This window comes from Garra rufa, chromosome 17, assembly GCF_049309525.1.
Source record: "Garra rufa chromosome 17, GarRuf1.0, whole genome shotgun sequence".
NCBI classification, from domain to species: domain Eukaryota; kingdom Metazoa; phylum Chordata; class Actinopteri; order Cypriniformes; family Cyprinidae; genus Garra; species Garra rufa.
Genome location: NC_133377.1, coordinates 26,921,648 through 26,945,374, shown reverse-complemented (window position 1 = coordinate 26,945,374; position 23,727 = coordinate 26,921,648). Strand labels below are relative to the sequence as shown.

The 23,727-nt window shown below is 35.7% G+C and overlaps 1 protein-coding gene across 1 annotated transcript in view; it reads left to right on the top strand.

Moving 5' to 3' along the window:
- The window catches only part of eif3hb (eukaryotic translation initiation factor 3, subunit H, b), a 91,485-nt gene that overhangs the window by 8,874 nt on the left and 58,884 nt on the right, over positions 1 to 23,727 (top strand). Inside the window, exon 2 of the mRNA XM_073822279.1 lies at positions 9,939 to 10,095. Within this exon, the coding sequence (XP_073678380.1) occupies positions 9,939 to 10,095 (157 nt within the window). The remainder of the gene's footprint in view (positions 1 to 9,938; positions 10,096 to 23,727) is intronic.

Below are 23,727 nucleotides of genomic sequence, written 5' to 3'. Positions count from 1 at the left end.
AATATATGTATATGTCAAGTAATAAAATACTTGATTGATAATAATTGTTTAAATTAATATAATTGATTTATTCTTTGAAACTTTAATATTAATGTATGCAATTGCAATGCCTTGATTCTAGTAAGATTAGTACACAGTCATAGCCATAAATGGAATGGTACTAATAATTGGCATAATTCTTTCGGTGTTTCGGTTTTTGGCCTTGGTTTCCTCTTTTTCGGTTTCGGCCAAGAATTTTCATTTCGGTGCATCCCTACTTGTCAGTGAGTGAACTATGAGGGCAAAAAAATAAATATTATATAAATATAATTAAATATAATTTTATTAATAAATAAAATAATCGTTCATTAATCGTAATCGAGTTAAAATGTTCAATTAATCGAGATTTTGATTTTAGGCCAAATCGCCCAGCCCTAAGTTCACCCAAAAATGAAAATGTAGTCATTTTTTACTCACCCTCATGTCATTCCAAACCCAGGGCTCTAGACTAACTGGTTGCACTTGTGCGCCTAACTTTTTTTCTTAGGTGCACCCAAGTTTTCGACCGCATCGCATTTACATCGCAGTTTTACAGCTTCACTTTTTTTTTAAATCGCTGTCCATATAGGCAATTTTGACTTGTAAATGATTAACTAACAATCTTGTAAAGTTCTTTATTTGAAGCACAATTCTACAAAAAAAGGTAACTTATTGAAAAAGTGTTGGTGCTCGGAATCGATCGTATGTGGCTCATTATCTAATGCCGTCTCCAGACCAGGGCTTGACAGCCTGGGAGGTTGATGGCTCTATGTCAGTGCATTGGTTATGATTTTTAGACGGATCAGGCCTTAACTTAACATTCTTAATGAAAAAGTTGTCAATCGTTCTTTTCATCTTCTCTCATCATCCGCGGCTACATCCACTCTGTTTATCTGACGGGCCTATTCTAATGTGTGTCTGTGTTTTTTTTTGCCCTCGAACTACTGGTTGCACCGGTTTTTTTTTTCAGCATTTTTGTGTATTTGAACCCTTTCCAACTATGAATGTATGATTTTGAGATCCATCTTTTCACGCTCAGGTCAACTGAGGGACTCACATGCAACTATAACATGAGGTTCAAACACTCACTGATGCCCCAGAAGGAAAAATTATGCATTAAGAGCCAGGGGTAAACTTTTTGAATTTGAAGATCTGGGTAAATGTAACTTACTTTGTCTTCTGGGAAGCATGTACATGTACATCTTCTGTAGCCTCTGAAGGGCAGTACTAAATGAAAAAATATTGGGCAAAATAAGAGAAATGTACACATCTCCATTCTATTTAAAAGTTTACACCCCTGGCTCTTAATACAATGTGTTTACCTTCTGTAATAGTTGCATATGAGTGGGACCTAGAGGATTTTTCTGAAGAACAGTTGAACAACTATCACTTAACTATCAGTAAACAAAAAAACACCCTGTGGATCATTCAAATAACAAGACAGTATTAAGAATCAAGTGTATGTAAACTTCTGAACAGGGTCATTTTTATAAATTCAACTATTATTTTCTCTCGTGGACTATATGTAGCCTAAATGTCTTTTATGTGAAATATCTTATTCAGGTCAGTACTAAATAAACAATAACATGCATTTTGTATGATCCCTCTCATTTTGGTCAAATAATTAACATTTTGCAGATTCTGAAAGGGGGGTGTAAACTTTTGACCTCAACTGTAGCTTCAAAACATTACGGTTGAACCACTTATGTCACATGGATTATTTTATCGATGTCCTATCTCTCTGGGCCTTGAACATGGTAGTTGCATTGATGTCTATGCAGGGTCAGAAATTTGTGCTCCGAAGATGAACGAAGGTCTTAAGGGTTTGAAACGACGTGAGGGTGAGTAATTAAAGACATAATTTTTTATTTTTGGGTGAACTAAACCTTTAAATATGTAAACTGAGCAGAAGAATGTATCTGGTTTAGGCTTTGAATATGAAAATTGCTGGTTCCCATTAGGGCTGGGCGATTCTTTAGATTTTTTCGATTAATTCGAATTTACGTTTTAAGATGATTAAATTTTTTATTAAATTGAGGTATCGCAATTTTTTTTTTATAAAAATATTAGATACATTGTAATTGCACCAATGGCAGAATAATTAGGCAATATTGTCCGACCACATGATGGCGCGCCTAATTAACCGCTGTATTCAGAACGGAAAACAAATAACGTGTTCTGGTAAAATAACACGAGTCACTAAAGGGGGTCGCACACCGGACAAGAAACACAGCGCCACGTCACGTCGCGCCACGTCTTTAAAATTCAAACACATAGTTTTCTATGAGTATACGCACACCGGCGGCGCCATTCGGCGTCTGTCCGCTGCGCCCAGCTACGACTCAGGAAGCTGTTTTAAATTTGTGCCGCGCCATCTGCATAGTTTTATATTTGTTACACCAGGCCAGCAGAGGGAGCCTTGCCCCTCACTGACTGTTACTGCTCCCTCTGCTGCTTCGCTGGTTACTTCCTGTTTGTCAGCCATAAAAGCAAGCTCAGCACACACACATTGCAAAGTATTGTGTTTTGCTCTAGCTAACCATACCAAGCGTTTTCCCAGTTTCCTAGTCTCCGTGTTTTCATAGTTTCCTAGTTTATTCCTGGTTTTGTTTCCTGTTCCTGTTTTGCCTTGTTTTCTCTGTTTCTTTTCATTTGTCACTTTGGATGGCCCTCCTGGATTTTTGACCCTTTTGTTTGCTGGTGTTTTTTGACCTTGCCTGTATGACCACGTCTGTTAATAAAGCCTTGCATTTGGATCCTCACTCTCAGTCGTCCCACTTGTTACAATATTAAATAACATCATATTTGTCTCAAATCGTCCTATTAGATTAAAAAAACAAGATTCCACTGCTGCAAAATACTACTTACATTAGGTTTACAGCTTGAAAAAAATGTAAACCTATATAGTTAATTCATATTTTATTTTCTCGAGACATTTTTACATACGCAAAATCTAAAGTCCTATGTAACATTTGCTTGTCGTTATTAAATTTACTGTCTTTGACTGCCACCTACTGGATTTACAAGGTCACAACCGTCACTTGCAGTTCAGAACTTCACTGAAAAATGAGCTGGCGCATATAGAATGTGCGCGTCCGGTGTGCGATACCTCCAGCTGTCCTCGGCGCGATGCGACGTTGCGCTGCGTTTCTCGTCCGGTGTGCGACCCCCTTAAGGGGACATGATTAGCTGCTTGTTAGCAAGTTAGCCTGTTACATTACAGTACATACAATTTCACTTACCACCAGGGGCGCCGCTCGCAATTTTGGGCCCTATGAAAAAATATGAGGTTGGGCCCCCCCCTACCACACCGAAGCAGGACTCTGGGGGCCCCTAAAGAGCATGGGCCCTTAGAATTGTCCTAACTTTCCCCCCCTTAGCAGCGCCCCTGCTTACCACATAAACGGAGTAGAGAGATGATTGAAGACAATGGCGAATTATTTGCATATCAGGGCTCTAGAGTGCGACCTAATTTCTCAATGGTGCGACTAAAAAGAATCTTAGCAGTTCAAGGGCAAAAAAAACTACTGCGTACGACTATGAAAAAAATATTTAGGAGCACCATGTGCAACTGACCCGACCAGCATATTTGTATTTGCGCTGAGTGGAGCTTCAAAGGTTTCTCTGTGTTTTGCACGTTGACTAATGTATCTCAAGTGTAGAGAAAGTGTAAATAAGAGACTGAATGGGCATTAGCTTCTTTTATTATAATAGAGCTTTGTGATATTGCGAACTAAGATGAGTGACAGCTTTTAATCATTTTTAAGGGAGTTTGTAAACGAGATATTGATTTATTATAACAGTTAAATAAACAAGAAGTTATTAATTATTAAGTGACTTACATTGTCTGACTATAACACTATTGCCTGATTTTGCTCTATTTCGTCGTCAAAAGTGGTCTGAAACAAGTCACAGCTGAGCCGCTGCGCATCTCCACTCAAACACAGCGGTGTTTCGTTTATGAATGAACGCGCGTTTTTAAACGAATCTAGTGAAATGATTCAATTTCCCATTCATAAAGAGTCACTTGCTTTATTCCTGAATGAACCATCCGTTCGAACGAATCAAATGAATGATATGATTCAGTAATTAAATCAGTGTCTTACCACCACCTGCTGGCAGATCGTTTCAGTTTTTTAAATCATTTAATATTTCTGTTCAAAATTGTATATTTTTGTATACGATATAAGTGCAAGAGAAAAGCATGGCAATATATATTTTCCTCCCATCTTATATTTATTTGTCTTACAAACATTTACTGTGTCTGGTATGATAAGAATGGGGCCTGGTGGAAAGCGATCACTGATTTGCAATGTATATTGCAAAATATATGGTGCCCATATATATTGTGGAAAAGCTGGGGTTTCTTTACATGCTAAAAGTAGTAGGGGGGGGGGGGGATCGATTTAAATCGTAAATCGGATTTTTGGTGAAAAAAATCGGGGATTTTATTTTTAGGCCATATCGCCCAGCCCTAGTTCCCATCATACAAATGGATAAATTCCACGCTGTTGGTGGCGTGTTAGGTATCTGTCCTCCAGTGCTTTTTATAAATGTGTTTAGTTGTCTTTAAAATATGTAGACACAGTAATTCACTCTCTCAACAACCTTTTGGTGGCTTCAGATCGTGACAGAAGGTGAGTGCGAGTGAGCTTATATACGGCCCTTGAGGGCCCTTCGCGAGGTGATAGCACAGTGACGGCGGGCTGTGAAGTGCAGATTAACAGGCTGAGAGAAGAAGTTGATTCGCCGTAAACCTAGAGCACTTCTACAGCAAGCGTAAAAAATTGATAGCTGAGTTGGTTCAGAGGGCACACAATAAGACTCTGGCTAGCAACGAATCTTGATTTTGTATTTGTCCTTCAGCATTCCTCACAATTGCCCACTGTGCCATTTTCCGGCTAAGGTCAAAGTGCCAACAGGAGTCTACCACCACTCTGATTCAAAGCCGCTTTTCTTCTTTTGTGTTGTGGTGTCCAAAAGACATTTTTTCACCATTTCATAACTCCAAAAAGTTTTAAGCATCTTTTAAACCAGCATTTATATAGCTTCTACACTCTTAGTTCTGACACAAAGTAGATGTCCATCTGCTTGAAACTCACCTGAGGTCATATGTTAAATTTTTCGGAGAAGCTGATTGGTGTGCACCTTGCTGAAGACTCTTGCTTCTCTTCCTTGTGACTTTGCGGTGTCTGAGTTTCAATGTGCTTGACAGATGGACTATAGGGACTAGCACTCAATGCCTTCCTCATTCTCACTCTGGATCCCTGGTGACTTCGGCTTGTGTTAGAAATCACTCTCTTTTCGACCTGTGAATGCCACTTGCTCTGTAGCTCTCCCAGTCACCTTGTCCCACTAAGACAATGAGCAAGGGCTTTGTCGAAACTTGACACATCCAGACGTACACACTGTGAACTTTTTGTCTTCCACACTGGCTGTTTCTTTGCTGTGTTTTTAAATCTTTCTGCCAGAATCTTTCGTGAATAGCTACAATATAGCGTTATCCAATATGAACTAGATTGGAATCATCCAGAAAGTTATTATTTTTAAACAATAGAGAGATTTTGTGAATTGACACTATGCTGATTCTGTAACCTTTTAGTTTACAAGCACATATATTTACTACTACCGTAGGTTGCACATCCATCTGGGTTTACTGCATGGTCATTGTTATTTTTTTTTACATTCATTTTGCAAATATTTAAATGTTTAGATATTATTGTAAACCTTTAACAAAAAACCTGCTCCCCTAAAAACATTGAGTACACTGTTAGAATAAAATATTGTGAGTTCTTTATTCTTTATGCTTTAATTATTAATAGTCCATTTATTGTTTAGTGCGTTGTAGAAAGTTTATTCATAAAGTAGGCCTATTCAGATTCATTCACTGCTCTGTTTCAACCTCTGCCACTCCGGTGGGTTAGTCATTGATTTTAGTTGGATTTTAGTTGGATTATTTGAAGCAATCATATTGTTTTTAGGGCTGGGTAAACATATTGATTTCTCAACTTTAATTGATTCTCATTTTTATGAAACAATATTGATTCTTAAATCCCAAAAATCGATTAGTCTAGCCTGTTTTCATTAATAAATGAAACATTGTAGCTTCATATCCAACAAATTGCAGTAAGTTTTGTACTTTGTTGTTTTTGATAGTTTTGCCGCTGTTTAATGTGGAGTGACGTCACTTTGGCACATCAGTTTAGGAGAAGATGAATCTCCCCCGCTTTATTACAAGTTACAGCACTAAATAAACATGAATGAACTTCAAAAGAACTTAAAAGAAAGAGTACAACTTACCAAAATCTGTATCCTGTCTCATGTAATGACTCAATGAGTGTTTCAACTGCATAAAGACGTCAATATAACGGCTTGTAAACAATATGTCACGTGACATCACATTTACCTCAGAAAAAAAAACATATTTAGTGACCATAAACTGATTAGTCAGATAGAAAAATGAACTCTAGAAACGAGCATTTTGTTAAATATATGTACTATATGACACATTCATTATGTTTTATTTACTGTTATGTTTGGGTACAAATCAGTTCATTTTAACTTTCAGGATTTTAGTAATGTAGTACCAATTGATTTAAATGTATATTTCACTATTTCATTAGTTGAGAGATTTTTTTTTCCTTGAAAATTTGGCATCTACTGTATATATAATATCCAAAATAATCAACATCGAATCGAATCGGAAATGGAATCAAATCGCATGCTTGTGAATCCGAATCCAAATCGTGAAATTTGAAGGCATAGGAGGCCTGGTTTAATGTGACTAAAGCTACTGCTGGCTCTTTGGCCTGCTGGAGTCCTGCCTAATGGCCTAAGTGCTTGCTTATTCAAAAGCTGTCAGTTTTATTGATAATCAGATGGCAAGCCACCAATACAGCCATCAGCTGACAAACAGGAATTCTAGACCCCTGCCAGCTTACGATCAGTCATACCTCTGCCTCTTATTTAAGGCATTATGGGCATGAATATTTGCTGTCAGGTTTTTGAGGTTTTAATGATGTACATTCTATAAGTAACAGTGAAGATAGTTAATTTCAGTAATAAAATAGTTTGGACAAATTTGTCAACTCTGACAGCTTTTCTTCTGGACCACCTGGAGTAGAAAGTAAGTAGTATTGGGTCATTTAAATGCTGAAATATGTATTTGGAATGGAAAGTATTTAATTTAATTTTATTTTCGAAATGTGAATGTCTATGGCATTTGGACCTACCTTGTGAAAGGCAGGAGGGTATTTTGGATCTTCCACTATGAGAACTCTAGATTCTGCTTGTAAAAGTCTTTTCAACTCTTATAGAAATTGCTTCCAAGCACAAGCTCTGGATGAGGATCAGGCTTTGAAGATGAATGGATGGTGTGTTGTATTGATTTTTCTTCCCCCACATTGGTTCCTTAATCCTGGTTAAGCATTGGGAGATCTAAGCACAGACCTATGTCAAAGGTTTCTGAACCAAGATCTTGTTAACCATGTCTATTCTTTGTGCCCCACTGACCTTTCAGTACTGGTCCAGTGAATGCAGTGCACAGGTTTATCAGTGTATCTCTCACCTATTTTTATTTGAAACCTTTGAGGCTTTAACATATGACATTTTTTTGTTGTTAGGATTTAAATACGGTTGTGCTTGCTGTTGGTCACAATTGAAAATCTATTATTGTGTTAGATGCCAGGCCTCCTAGACCCAAGGATCGATACTGCTTTGTTGACAGATTCGAGCCCCTGCTCTGCTCGGCTGAAGATGAATTAGATTTTTCTATAAAAACGCGGAGCTTCGCTCTGCCATTGAGCTTATCGCTGCCGTGTGGGATGCTTTACTCTTCACCTGTGGTATTTAATCCACTGTTATTACCGCTGCCCCACTCCCATGCCTTCTCGGATTTTCCCATTCTCTATCTGTCCTCATCTGTTATCTATAGGGGACATTTCTAATTCCGAATGGTTATGATCTGTATTCAAGTTTACGGATTAAAGATTAAGCTCTATTTTGTTCCAAATCCACTTACTACCAAATTCCTTTCATCACCTTTCCAGGAATCCTGACTGTCCAACTGTCCATCCTTAATCATTTATAGTTCCAGACCATGCTTTCCATTGGACTATTCAGACTATATACCTATTCAGACTATATAAGCACACCACCAAGACTAAGGCTAAGTTTGTTTCATAAATGCATGAAAATAGCTTTAGAATTTTTCTTTTAAAGCAGATATGTGACCCGGGACTACAAAACCAGTCATAATGGACATTTTTTTTAAAAAATTGAGATTCCTATTTTATCTGAAAGCTGAATGAATAATTTTCCACTGATGTATGGTTTATTAGGATAGGACAATATTTGGCTGAAATACAACTATTTAACAATCTGGAATGTGAGGGTGCGAAAAAATCTAAATGCTGAGAGAATCGCCTTTAAAGTTGTCCAAATGAGTTCTTAGCAATGCATATTACTAATCAGAAATTAAGTTTTGATATATTTGTGGTAGGAAATTTAAAAAAATATCTTCATGGAACATGATCTTTAGTTAATAAACCCTAATGATTTTTGGCATAAAAGAAAAATCAATAATTTTGACCAATACAATGTATTTTTGGCTATTGCTATTGCTGCCTCCTTGTCATTTCTGGCTTATAACAAAAATCAGAACAATGTCTAAAAGCTGCTGTGTGACGAGGTGTACAGTAAACAAGTTAAACAAACACAAAGGACACAAAGTAGAGCACAACGTGTCTTATTACTTTCGACAGTAAACATTCATTATTTTTAACCATGTCAAAGGATTATTTCACCACCCTGGAAGAAGGAGATATATTAAGAAACTACATTTTATTGATCTATGTCAGTTCTCCTTTTCCTTACCTTCATTTTGTTAGAAAAATGATCCAACTGAATGGCCCAATGTGAAATGCCCTAACATCTACAACTATTTGTGTCCTTAAACACTCATTTTTTGGGTCAATAGCTTATAAAAACGTATTTCTGTGTTTTTTAGCTTGTTTACTGTACACCTTGTCTCATAGCAGCTTTTAGACATTGTTTTGATTTTTGATTTCAAAAATGACGGAGTCAGCTTCCCACAATACAAAAAGTCAATGGAGAGTGTTGGATTGTTTTCCCCTCCAGTGTGGACATGGCCTAAATGCGCTCTGTCTCTATAGGGGTAATTTTATATTAGCCCTACAGTTACAGCATGAAGAACTATTTAAGCCTAAAACATTTTACACAACATTTACCTATTTTATCTTACAGTTCTGACTTTTTTTCTCACAAGTCCAAGTTTATATTTTCTACTATATTTCCTGAATTGCTCTATAGGGAATATAAATCTTTTGTGATATTACATTTACATTTACATTTACTCATTTAGCAGATGCTTTCATCCAAAGCAACTTACAAATGAGGACAATGGAAGCAACGTTATAGAGTAAATAAAAAGAAAACGGATAGAATAGGAGAAGAATAGAGCAAGCTAGTGTTTTCTTTGTTAATTGTATAATAAATAAAAAGAAAAAAGATAGAAGATATAAAAAGAATAGTTTTAAGAATAGAAATAGAATAGAGAGTGCTGGAGTCAAATAGAGAACATGATATGTTTTTAGCCAATTCTTGAAGATGGCTAAGGGCTCTGAATTGGGTACGTCATTCCACCATGAGTTAATGCATCTCTGCTGAATAAAAGTATTAATTTTCCTTAAAAAAAACTTACTTTGTATTTTTAAGCAGCCATTGATTGAGAATGTTTAGGTTTTTTGGGGATTAAAAGGAGTGAATGGATTTTTATCATTGTAGGGTGGTTGTGTCCACACATTTATATGTAAACAACATGTAAAAGTAAGTTTGTAAAACAGAAATTCAGTCAAGTCTGAGTGTTAGCGGATCTTCAAGCTTGTCTTTTTGTGTTTTAGGTGGTGATGAAGATCATCAAGCATTACCAGGAGGAAGGTCAGGGCAGTGAGGTGGTGCAGGGGGTGCTGCTGGGGCTGGTGGTGGAGGACAGGCTGGAGATCACCAACTGCTTCCCTTTTCCTCAACACACAGAGGACGATGCTGACTTTGATGAAGGTAAGTTGTGCTGATTGCCATAATCATTTGTTAGCACTATTCAGACAGGATTCATTTTCTAAATGACATTTGAGGTAGAGTTTAGGCCATCTGCCATCATTACTGTTTCGATTATTTAAAATAAAAAAAATTCTCACGGATCAAATTTAGCTTCATTTTGGTTCTCATTGTATCAGTGCACTAAGTAATACCCATCACTGATGCCACCCAGTTGACTTTCTCAAAAATGAAATCTCTACTGAATATATTTCGGGCTCCCTGAAGAAATATTGAAATCATTATAAGCTGCTTTGAGGAGAAAGCGAATGATTTAGTGACATGGATGTTGAGATGTGCTACATTAAGTACTGATGGAGTGCAGATAGAGAATATACACAAATAAGATTCCTGGAAACATTATAAATGTGTTCGCTGCTAGATAGCGATCCTGCTATTCCAAATGCAATTTAGATCGTTCTGCTTTAAACTGTGCCTGATAAGACTGTGTCAACAACTTTCAGATTTTATAAGCAGCCATTTGATTAGAAACACACCTTTGCTATGCAGGTTTCTTTCCCTTGTTCATTTTGTAATCCTTCGCCCTTCTCAGCTTTTTCAGTACACACATACACACAAAATAGGAAAGCCGAATAAGTAGATGTATTATCCATCATTAAGAAAATTTAACCACCAACCTTTTTAACTGTTAATCTGCCAATTTACTATTCTACAGTTAGCCAAAGTTTACAAATGTAAGATGATGCTAGTATTCAAATTATTGTTTAACCAACTAAAAAATTGTCGTATATTGTTTATTTACTGTTGTTTACTGTTAAATTTAAAATTAAGCAACATTGATTTAAATTGCACCAGGAGGTTTTTACTTTTATTGCTCATCCTTGCATTTTGTCACACATTAAACTCCCCCACGAGTGTAAGCTTTAGTATTTTATCACACTGTATCTGGCCTGCCAGCCTCCGTTTACTACCTGCCAGCTCGTCAGTGATCACTAAGGCAGAAAAACGTCATCGTCGATAGTCCTGCTAGTAAACGGTGAAGTAAATTGCAGTGTAATTCAACAGAAACCTGTATTGGAGTGAAGGTTTGGGACTCAGCTTTTATAGGGCTTCTCCAGAGACTGCTAGCCAGAACGCCTCATCAAGCTCAGCCTGGAGAGAAGTGAGAATGAGAATGGTGTGGTTTCAGCATAGAGTGAGAGACCGCGAGTTGTTTATTTGCTTTTACAGCCTGTGAGATCACAGGTGTAGTCGGTGAGATGGGCTGTGCATCATGGGAGGGAGAATGAGGCAGGGTTGCATTATTAAATGTGTAATGGGCTGTAGAGGCTCAGAAATGGAAGCAGCAAAGGACCCAAAATTGACTAGGGTAGGGTGTTGTGTTGTGGGCCACCAAAACACCAAAATAGGGCTGGGGTGATATGACTGTATATACTAAAATGCTAGAAAATATTTTGTTATACTGTTTATACTGTGAGATGGCATGATTTAAAAAATCTGATCCAAAAAAGCAAAACAAAAACCAGCCCAGGGCCATTTATAATTCATCTGTCATCTGAGTAATCTTTTGCCTTTTGGTGTTCGTCAATGAAGTTCTAAAATGAAATATTAAAGTATTTTAGTCACTGGAATAAAAACATGCATTATATGACTATGCACTTATGTAACTTAATTATTATTTATAAAAAATAATAATAATAATATAAATTGTTTATACTAATAATATAGTAATAATAAAATATGTTGGTATGTAATATTCACTGTCACGAAAATAAAAATACAGTACCTAATGATATATTATATAACACATTACAACAAAATGTATTATAAATATGATCTATTATATATTATAATATCTATCATTCTATCATTCTATCTATTGTTCCGTCGTTCAATCGTTTTGTTCTATCGTTCTATCATTCCATCTATCGTTCAATCTATGTATCATTCTGTCATCCATCCATCCATCCATCCATCCATCCATCCATCCATCCATCCATCCATCCATCCATCCATCCATCCATCCATGTATCATTCTATCATTCTGTCTATCCATGTATCTATCTTTCTATAATTCTATCAGTCTCAATCTATCGTTCTATCTATTGTTCCGTCTTTCCATCATTTTGTTCTATCGTTCTATCATTCTGTCATTCTTAATGTATCGTTCTATCTATTGTTACGTCGTTCCATCATTTTGTTATATTGTTCTATCATTCCATCTATCGTTCTGTATATCTATCGCTCTATCATTCTATCTATCGTTCTATCTGTCTATCTATTGCTCTATCGATCTATCGCTCTATTTATTGACCTGTCACTCTATCTATCGTTGCATCTATCCATCTATTATTCTAGTGTCCTATCTATCGTCTATGTATCTGTCTATTATTTTATCATTCTCATTTCTATCTATTGTTTTGACGTTCCATCATTTTGTTCTATCGATCGATCGTTCGTCCGTTCGTTTGTTTGTTTGTTCATTCGTTCATTCATTCTCAATCTATCGTTCTATCTATTGTTCCATCGTTCCATCATTTTGTTCTGTTGTTCTATCATTCCATCTATCGTTCTGTATATCTATCGCTCTATCATTCTATCTATCGTTCTATCTGTCTATCTTTTGCTCTATCGATCTATCGCTCTATTTATTGACCTGTCACTCTATCGTTGCATCTATCCATCTATTATTCTAGTGTCCTATCTATCGTTCTATCGCCTATCTATCGTCTATGTATCTGTCTATTATTTTATCATTCTCATTTCTATCTATTGTTTTGACGTTCCATCATTTTGTTCTATCTATCGATCGATCGTTCGTCCGTTCGTTTGTTTGTTTGTTCATTCGTTCATTCATTCTCAATCTATCGTTCTATCTATTGTTCCATCGTTCCATCATTTTGTTCTGTTGTTCTATCATTCCATCTATCGTTCTGTATATCTATCGCTCTATCATTCTATCTATCGTTCTATCTGTCTATCTTTTGCTCTATCGATCTATCGCTCTATTTATTGACCTGTCACTCTATCGTTGCATCTATCCATCTATTATTCTAGTGTCCTATCTATCGTTCTATCGTCCTATCTATCGTCTATGTATCTGTCTATTATTTTATCATTCTCATTTCTATCTATTGTTTTGACATTCCATCATTTTGTTCTATCTATCGATCGATCGTTCGTTCGTTCGTTTGTTTGTTCATTCGTTCATTCATTCTCAATCTATCGTTCTATCTATTGTTCCATCGTTCCATCATTTTGTTCTATTGTTCTATCATTCCATCTATCGTTCTATCTGTCTATCTATTGCTCTATTGTTCTATCTATCTACCTATCGATCTATCGCTCTATTTATCTATCGTTGCATCTATCCATCTATCATTCTATCATCTACCGTTCTATTTATCAATGTATTGTTATATCGTTCTATATATCTTTTTATCATTTCATCTATCAATCCATCTATCTATAAAATAAAAATACACACTGTTTAGTTACTGTGATATAAAAGTATTCATGCCATGTTATAAGATTTTGATCATACCGTCTGCTTCTTAGTGTGGTGCAGGCTTGGATTTAAAAATATATATTTTAACATTTGAGTCTGTTTTGAAGGCATTAGAGGGGACAACATGAGCACCTTTGAATCCACAACTGACTGTAATGACTTACAATACATTTATAAAGAAGAGTTGAGTTGGTACTAATTTTAAATGGGAAGTATTTCAGCCTCAAGCGTAGTGCATCGCTTCTCCAAGTATACATTAACTCAGCGACTCTGACATTGCCTGTGGTATCCTCGCGGTTAATTTATTCTCCTCCTCTGCTACAGGGTGTGTACATATGACAATGTGTGTTTGGGTGACCCTCTCCCACCCTTCCCATCACAGCATGTTTTTCTCCCTGTCTTTGGTCTGTAGGGCTGTGCCTGACAAATTATTAGGTCTAATGGATATTTAAACACCCTTCATATGCAAAACAAGGATCCTTGAACTGTACAGGCTGCAGAAAGGTGTAAATTCACTCGTTAATGAGCAGTCGCGACTCCTTTGCTTGTTTTTCCTGCAAGGCAATTGCTTTATTTATTACTAGCTGAGTTTAAGTCAGCCTTATTTCTTTACCTCCTTGTGTGTGTATGTGTGTGTGTGTGTGTTTTTTTTTTTTTTTTCCATGGGCGTTTTCATTTTTGTCCACTATGAAAACCTGCCAGTGACCTGAGGTGACTTCCATCACTTCACTCTTTTTTTACCTGGTGTTTGACTGCCTCAAACAGAGTAGAAGTCTTTCAGGTGGTTGGATTGAGTCTTATCTGATGGAGGAGTGCAGGTTTGCTTTGGAGAGACTGAAACAGGAGGGTGGAACACCTAAAGAGCGTAATACAAACAGACCGTCCCAGCCAAGATAAGCTTTGCCTGTGACCTTCCACTTTCAGAGTCTTAAACAGACCATAAAAAGAACATTACATTCAGCTCTGCATATTTATTGAATCCATGTTAATGAATGCTTTTCTCCTAGCTTTTTAAAATTAAGGTTAAACCACTGATGTCACATGCCACATGGACTATTTTAACAATGTCCTTACTACCTTTCTGGGCCTTAAACATTTGGGTTACTCTATACAGGGGTCAGAAAGCTTTCAGATTTCATCAAAAATGTCTTAATTTGTGTTCCGAATGAAGGCCTTACAGGTTTGGAATGACATGACTGTGAGTGATTAATGAACTTTCATTTTTGTGTAAACTAACCCTTTAAGATAAAGTCATCCTACCCTGAACTTTATACACAAGTCGCAAAACGTTATTTTGTGTAGTGGCATTACGTAAGTCGCACTAATGTTATGATAATGTCAATGATATCGCCTCAGGGTATTGTTTCTGTGTACATACTTTGACACAGCCATGATTTGATTTCACGGGCATGATTCTGTAGAAATTTGTAAACGTGAATGGAAAACTCAAACGTTGGTAGCATACAAATTTGCCTGTCGCTGTTTGTGTTGTTTTGGAGTTTGTTTCTATGGCTTCAGCCAGAGAGACTGCAGCCCCTGCTGCTATAGGAAGACTAACTAGTATAAACACCACTTAAATCACGGTGTTTACTGCACTGAATCCAAACTAATCGTGACCAGCACCATTGCTTTCGGTCTTAGACTTTCAATCAGTTTGTTACAAATGTGTTGGCTGTTTTTTTTCCTAATCTGCCGGTCTGTATTTACTCTCAGTGTAGTATTTAATATGGATGTTGTTTTCACATGGTCAGCAGTCACATTTTTAGCCTTTTGAGCGATATTTTAATATTTAAAAGAATATACACTACTAGTCAAATTTTTTGAACAGTAAGATTTTGTGTAAGATGTTTTTTTTTTTTTTTTTTTTAAGAAGTTTCTTCTGCTCACCAAGCCTGCATTTATTTGATTCAAAGTAAAGCAAAACAGTAAAATTTTAAAATATATTTTTACTATTTAAAATAACTGTTTTCTATTTGAATATATTTTCAAATATAATTTATCCCTGTGATTTTTAAAGCTGAATTTTTAGCATCATTACTCCAGTCACATGATTCTTTAGAAATCCTTCTAATATTGATTTGCTGCTTAAAAAACATTTTTAATTATTATTATTATGTTGAAAATGGCTATTAGAATTTTTTCAGGTTTCTTTAATGAAAGAAAGTTCAGAAGAACAGCGTTTATTTGAGATAGAAATCTGTTGTAACATTATAAATGTTTTTATCATCACTTTTGATCAATTTAAGGCATCCTTGCTAAATAATAAAAAGACTCCAAACTTTTGAATGATATAGTGTATAATATTACAAAATCTTTTTATTTCAGATAAATGCTGATCTTTGGACCTTTCTAGTCATCAGAATAGAAGAATCCTGAAAAAATCTCAGCATATTAGAATCTCATGTTACACTGAAGACTGGAGTAATGATGCTGGAAATGTAGCTTTGATCACATGAATAAATTATTATTTTTTAATATATATTCAAATAGAAAACTGTTGTTTTAACTAAGAAGACACTTCTTTAAAAAACATTTAAAATCTTACTCTTCAAAACATTTGACTGGTAGTGTACTTTATTTTTCTTAAAATATTTTTCAAAACAGCCATTGTAGCCGGTTAGATTAGATTCGCTCTGTAAAAGTAAAATACGCTTTTCTTTCTGTTTTCCACTAAATGAGCACAAGCAAGAATGCTATTTAATTATTGTCATATATATGCACCAAAATAATGGTACATAGCAGGCAGAGGTATCTTTAGCAGCTGGTATAATGAGTCTTTGCACGTTTGTCAGGGTTAATTACATTTACGCATACATATTTAAAGGTTTACTGCTGCGTTGAACTGTCGTGCGTTTTGTGCTGTTTTTTGCTCTAACAAGATGCGCCTTTTCACCATGTTCCAGGTCGACGCTAAAGCAGTCAATGAGATAACGCCAGCTGTTACCTCAACCCCTGTCCCACATGAATGCATCATGATACATTGTCATTCTGTGTGTTTTGTCTTCTCCGTTAGTGCTTTCAACATGACTGTGTATCCATTTTGCTTTTTCCTCTCCCATTTTACTGCAACTATGTGTCTGTAGTGTTTGTACACATTACAGTCTGCTACCAGCATTTAGATTTTCCATTCACATTTACACAATTTCTGACCAGTCATGCCTATTTGTGACTCTGGACCATATTTGTAGCAATAGACGAAAATACATGGTATGGGTCAAAATGATCAATTTTTCTTTTATTCCAAAAATCATTTGAATATTAAGTAAAGATCATGTTCCATTAAGATATTTTGTAAATTTCCTACCTTAAATATATAAAATTTTTTTGATTAGTAATATGCATTGCTAAGAACTTCATTTGGACAACTTTAAAGGCAATTTTCTCAGTATTTTGATTTTTTTTTTTTTTTTGCACCCTTAGATTCCAGATTTTCAAATAGTTGTATCTCAGCCAAATATTGTCCTATCTTAACAAACCATACATTAATGGAAAGTTTAGAATGGAAAGATTTATTTAGCTTTCACATGATGTATCAATCTCTGGTTTTGTGGTCCGGGTACATTTACATCTCATTATCCTTGTGCATTACTCCTAAATTTTAGATCTGGTGGCCTCTAATACTGCACATTTTGCGTGTCCCCGTTATTTGATACACATAATTCAGGTCACAGAGCATTCGCTAATGGGTTAATCAGTAGAATTAGGCTTGTTAAAAAAGCGAGAGATCAGAAATGTGGAGAGTTTGGAGTCCTACAGTCAGTTTGTAACTGAACAGACAGCGTTTTTCTATGAAAGTACCTCTGCAGACAAGCTTCCAAAGCGCCATAAAGTCATGTTTAATGATCTAGAACAAATTCAACTGAGCTTTACACAGTGTCCTAACCAGGCGCGACACGATACATTTCCAGCATCAAGTAATTTGTCAGTCCACACTGAGAGTGAAAATGCTGTGTGACACCGCACAATTACAGCCAGTCTGAACATATTGGCTGGTTAAAGCCAAAAGACAGATTTGCATGGAATTATTTAAAAGTACTTTTTTTTTGCTTGTTGTGTGTGTATAGAAAAATGGATGAGCATTATTATATATGTATTTTTGACAAATTTGGCAGGTGCCAGTGTTTTGACGTAGAACCCGTATATGCAGCGCCTTTTTGCAAGCAGAAGACGACACACACTGTACATAAAACTACGTCTTTGTAAACGTGTGAAGATTTTGACAGAGGATGATTTGCAATTTATTGCCCAGCCTTAATAATTTGAACCAGAATATACAGACAATGGATGTTCTTTGTCAGAACGCAAGCTCCTGTGTCAGCAGCACCACATGTATGCATTGTGGTACTCAGGACCATGCATCGAAGACTGACATGGAAGAAAGTGTTGAATAAAGTCCCTATTTTTGTTTTCTTAACGCACAAAGGCCACGTACACACTGCCGCTAAATTTGGTTGTCAGTTCACCTTTTACACCTCAATCGCATTCTGTACACGCATAATTCACTTAAATACGGGAGTGACAACCACATTCGACAACACATTAACTCATGAAAAATACAGGTAGTGACAACCACATTTACAGAAATTCTATGCAGTGTTTATTGGAGTGACTGCTGTTCCGCACACACATGGAACGATTATTTACAGGACTCACTCCCGCATTTTAAATGCGGTTGTCACTCCTGAAACTTGCAGTGTGTACGTGGCCAAAAAGTATTCTCGTAGCTTCATAAAATTAAGGTTGATCCACTGATGTCACATGGACTATTTTGTCCTTACTACCTTTCTGCATCTTGAATGTGTCAGTTGCTTTGCTGTCTATGCAGCGTCAGAAAGCTCTTGGATTTCATCAAAAATATCTTTATTTGTGTTCTAAAGATGAACAAATTTATTACGGGCTTGGAATGACATGAGGGTGAGTAATCAATGACAGAATTTTCATTTTTGGGTAGACTATTGCTTTAAGAATGAATGTACAGTTGTGGCCAAAAGTTTTGAGAATGACACAAATATTAGTTTTCACAAAGTTTGCTGCTCAACTGCTTTTAGATCTTTGTTTCAGTTGTTTCTGTGATGTACTGAAATATAATTACAAGCACTTCATACGTTTCAAAGGCTTTTATCGACAATTACATGACATTTATGCAAAGAGTCAGTATTTGCAGTGTTGGCCCTTCTTTTTCAGGACCTCTGCAATTCGACTGGGCATGCTCTCAATCAACTTCTGGGCCAAATCCTGACTGATAGCAACCCATTCTTTCATAATCACTTCTTGGAGTTTGTCAGAATTAGTGGGTTTTTGTTTGTCCACCCGCCTCTTGAGGATTGACCACAAGTTTTAAGATCTTTGGAGTTTCCAGGCCATGGACCCAAAATTTCAACGTTTTGGTCCCCGAGCCACTTAGTTATCACTTTTGCCTTATGGCACGGTGCTCCATCGTGCTGGAAAATGCATTGTTCTTCACCAAACTGTTGTTGGATTGTTGGAAGAAGTTGCTGTTGGAGGGTGTTTTGGTACCATTCTTTATTCATGGCTGTGTTTTTGGGCAAAATTGTGAGTGAGTCCACTCCCTTGGATGAGAAGCAACCCCACACAAGAATGGTCTCAGGATGCTTTACTGTTGGCATGACACAGGACTGATGGTAGCGCTCACCTTTTCTTCTCCGGACAAGCCTTTTTCCAGATGCCCCAAACAATCGGAAAGAGGCTTCATCGGAGAATATGACTTTGCCCCAAAAATCCTCTTTAGGAGATGATCCTGGCGCTTGCTGGACTTTCTTGGACGCCCTGAAGCCTTCTTAACAATGCAGTGGAAAGTTTTTTCGGGATTAAGTTAATTTTCATGGCAAAGAAGGACTATGCAATTCATCTGATCACTCTTCATAACATTCTGGAGTATATGCAAATTGCTATTATAAAAACTTAAGCAGCAACTTTTCTAATTTCCAATATTTATGTAATTCTCAAAACTTTTGGCCACGACTGTATACAGTTGAAGTCAAAAGTTTACATACACGTTGTAGAATCTTCAAAATGTTAATTATTTTACCAAAATAAGAGGGATTGTAAAAAATGCATGTTATTTTTCACTTAGTACTGACCTGAAAAAGATATTTCACATAAAACATGTTTACGTATAGTCTACAAAAGAAAATAATAGTTGAATTTATAAAAATAACCCTGTTCAAAAGTTTACATACACTTGATTCTTAATACTCATCCTGAACGGTTAAACTGCCCGCTATCCTTCAGAAAAATCCTTCAGGTCTAACAGATTCATTGATTTTTCAGCATTTTTGTGTATTTGAACCCTTTTCAACAATGACTTTGATTTTAAGATCCATCTTTTCACACTGAGCACAACTGAGGGACTCAGCAACTATTACAAAAGGTTCAAATGCTCACTGATGCTTCAGAGGGAAAAATGATGCATCAAGAGCCTTTTTGAATTTGAAGATCAGGGTAAACTTATTTTGTCTTCTGGGGAAAATGTAAGTATACTTCTGTAGCTTCTGAAGGGCAGTACTAAAAGAAAAAAATATGATATTTACGCAAAATAAGCAAAATGTACACATCCTTATTCTGTTCAAAAGTTTACACCCCTGGTTGTTAATGCATAATTTTTCCTTCTGGAGCATCAGTGAGCATTTGAACCTTCTGTAAAGGTTTCATATGAGTCTCTCAGTTGTCCTCAGTGTGAAAAGATGGATCTCAAAATCATACAGTCATTATTGGAAAGGGTTAAAATACACAAAAATGCTGAAGAATTTGTGGGACCTGAAGTGTTTTTCTGAAGAACAGTGGGCAGTTTAACTGTTCAGGACAAACAAGGAACTCATAAACAACTATCAAAAAACATAATTTGCTAACAACACAATCAAGAATCAAGCGTATGTAAACTTGAACAGGGTCATTTTTATAAATTCAACTATTATTTTATCTTGTGGACTATATGTAAACGCCTTTTAGCACCTTCATACCCACATAAATTATCTGCAAAGGAAGCATTTTTTAGGTTTCCATCCTTGCAAATAAAGATACCAGCATTTTTTTCACCAGAAGGTGGCAGTATGGGACTTGTCAAAGATGCCTCTGCGCGTGAGCTCAGTGACTCCAACTGGGTGGGGGTTTTATCTGATAAATGCATAAATAAAACTGTGTATGACTTAAAGATTGCAGCTCTGTGCTGTCGGAGGTAATCCACAGCCCATATTTCCTGGCAGAAAAATTGAGTATTCATTGTGGAAATGATCTTGTAGATTAACTCGGTTTCAGGCAGAGGTGCACTGAGAATGGATTATCCATTTAGGCTGTTTGTAAGTTTGTATTTTGCACATGAACGGAGCATTACGACCTCACCTCCGTGGGAGGAGTGATATATTTTTAAGTTGATTTCAGGTTTGTGACAGAGGAGGGGAGGAGAGGTGTGTGCCACAGTTAACAGCGCACGGACGAAGAAAAATGAACGCTTTCAGGGATGTCGTCAGTCAAGTGCCGTGCCCGGCATCCTAATACGCTTGGGCTGTGATTTTTATTTTTTATCTTCTTCATTTTCCTGAATTTGATGTTATAAAACTGCAGACCCTGCTGAAAACAACATCTTTAACTCTGTGATTTCCGGGGGGCTAGATTAAACCAGCTCAAACCAGCCGATCCAGGTTTAAGATTTTTCAGGGGAGTGTGCAGACATGACAAGCAGTGACTGAGGGAAGTGAAAATGATGGACTGCTGATGGGGAGCTGTCATGAAGCCTATAGGTGCCTCTCTTGTACCATTGATTATTTAAATGCAGTAATTTATTAATCAGGTTGGTCTGGCACTCAGTCTTTTGACACAGCTGGAGTTAAACATGGGAAACAGATACAGGCACATGCCAGTACAGTCTAAATCTTAACAACCTGTATCATCAACCACCTGCCCACTCACAATGCCAAGCAAATGAATTGCAGTCTTTATATTTCACTTTTCCGCATTTGAAGAATTAACCACAAATAGGCTATTTGCTGATTTTCCAGAATTGTTAATCCTGTTGGACTGCTTTTTTGGCAGGCTGGTTTTGTCTCTTGTGGCTGCTTAGCAAGTAAGGATATGGAGACCTACATACTTTTAAAATCAACTAGTTGATTAATTGGTCTTAAGCGAGTGCTGTATAATTAGGCTGGTTTTGGGTTTACCTGATCCGGATCAGTCTTGCTTCTTAGGGGAATTAATGTAAGCTGTGCTTTTGCATTCAAAAACAGGTAGACAGTATGAGATGGAACATAATACAGTGGTTTTGTTTTTTTGATGCTTCAACTGAGATTAATTTAAAGAGACAGCTTCTCAGAGAGGGTTTTATCATGCAAACTGTAACAAAAAGTTACAACTCAATATGCTTTGAAAAAATCTAGATTAACTAAATAACTTCACTAACTGAATAGTCAGTTGTTGGATGACAAGCTGACGATTATGAGCTGTTTCTATTAACAACTGATCCACTGTCTGCCTCAAATCGGGTTCAAACTCAGGTCGCCTCTGTAAGCACTAGCATGCGACGACATCACACTTTTAATTGGATGTAGTTTTTGTTCTTGATAAACTAAACAAATTTAGGAGTACATTTTTCATTATATATGCTAGTTTGGGGTCAGTAAATTTTATACAATTATTCTTTTCACTAAGGATGCATTAAAAGTGCATTAAAAACTAATCAGAATTGACAGGAACGACATTTATAATCTAACAAAAGATTTGTACTTCTAAAATGCTGTTTTTGTGAACTTTCTATTTATCTAAAGGATCCTCAAAATTATCAAAGATTTTGGTTTTCTATGGAAAAAAACTGTTGGTTTCTGCAAAAACTGTTTTCAACATTTATAATAAAAAAGTTTAAGTCTTCACACTTTTAATTGGATGTAGTTTTTGTTTTTGATAAACTGTAAACACATTTAGAAGTAATTTTGCCATTATACACTAACAATCAAAAGTTTTTGAACAGTAAGGTTTTTAATGTTTTTTTTTTTTTTTTTTTTTTGCTTTTTTGTATAGTGAAAACAGTAAAATTTTGAAAAATTATTACTATTTAAAATAACTGTTTTCTGTTTGAGTATATTTTAAAATGTGATTTATTCCTGTGATCAAAGCTAAATTTTCAGCAAGTCAGTATAAGGGTCAAAGATGTTAAAATGTCCATGTCAAAAGAAATTTACAAAAGTGATTATATGTTCATAGAAAGCACATTAAATGTAAATAAAGTGTCTACTTTTAAGGTTTCAAATAAGTGTTTGGAGAATAAAATGTCAAAATTTGGTTGAAAAAATGTTACACTGTCATTTAGTGTAACAATATATTTCTTAAAAATTCAAACAACATGCTTATTCCGACTTGTGCATATTAAAATGTGTAAAAGAATAAGGGAACATATTAAAATGTATTGTGTTTTAAATGAGTAAAAAATCTTAACTGAGAAATGGGCAAAACCTAGGATAGTGGCTAATTTAAAAAAATATATAGAATTACAATTAATTAGTATTTGGGGTGAAAGTAATTAATCTTTTAATATGTCATAAACTGATTTTTGTTGTAAATATGCCTGACAAGATTGTCACACTAAATGCCATTTTAGTGGGTGTCTTCTGTTAATTAGCGAAAAATTTATGATATTTATTTTTTGCTCAGAAAAACAAAAATAAACAGAAAACATTTTAATATTTATTTGGAAAAACAACAACAATTTAAAGCAGTATTAAAAGTTATAATAAAGACATTTATAATGTTACAAAAGTTTTTTTCAGATAAATGCTGTTCTTCTGAATTTTCTATTAATCAAAGTAACTTAAAACAAATTAGTCAGCCTTTTTTAACAATAATAATTATAATATAAAAATTTGAGCAGCATATCAGAATATTAGAATGATTTCTGAAGGATCATGCGACTCGAATAATGATGCTAAAAATTAAACTTTTAAATCACAGGAATAAATTACATTTTAAATTATGGTCAAATAGAAAAAAAGCTATTTTAAATAGTAATACATTTCAAAACGGTACTGTTTTTGCTGTACTCTGGCTCAAATAAATGCAGGCTTAGTGAGCAAAAGAGACTTCTTTAAAAAACATAACAAATCTTACTGTTCAAAAACTTCTGA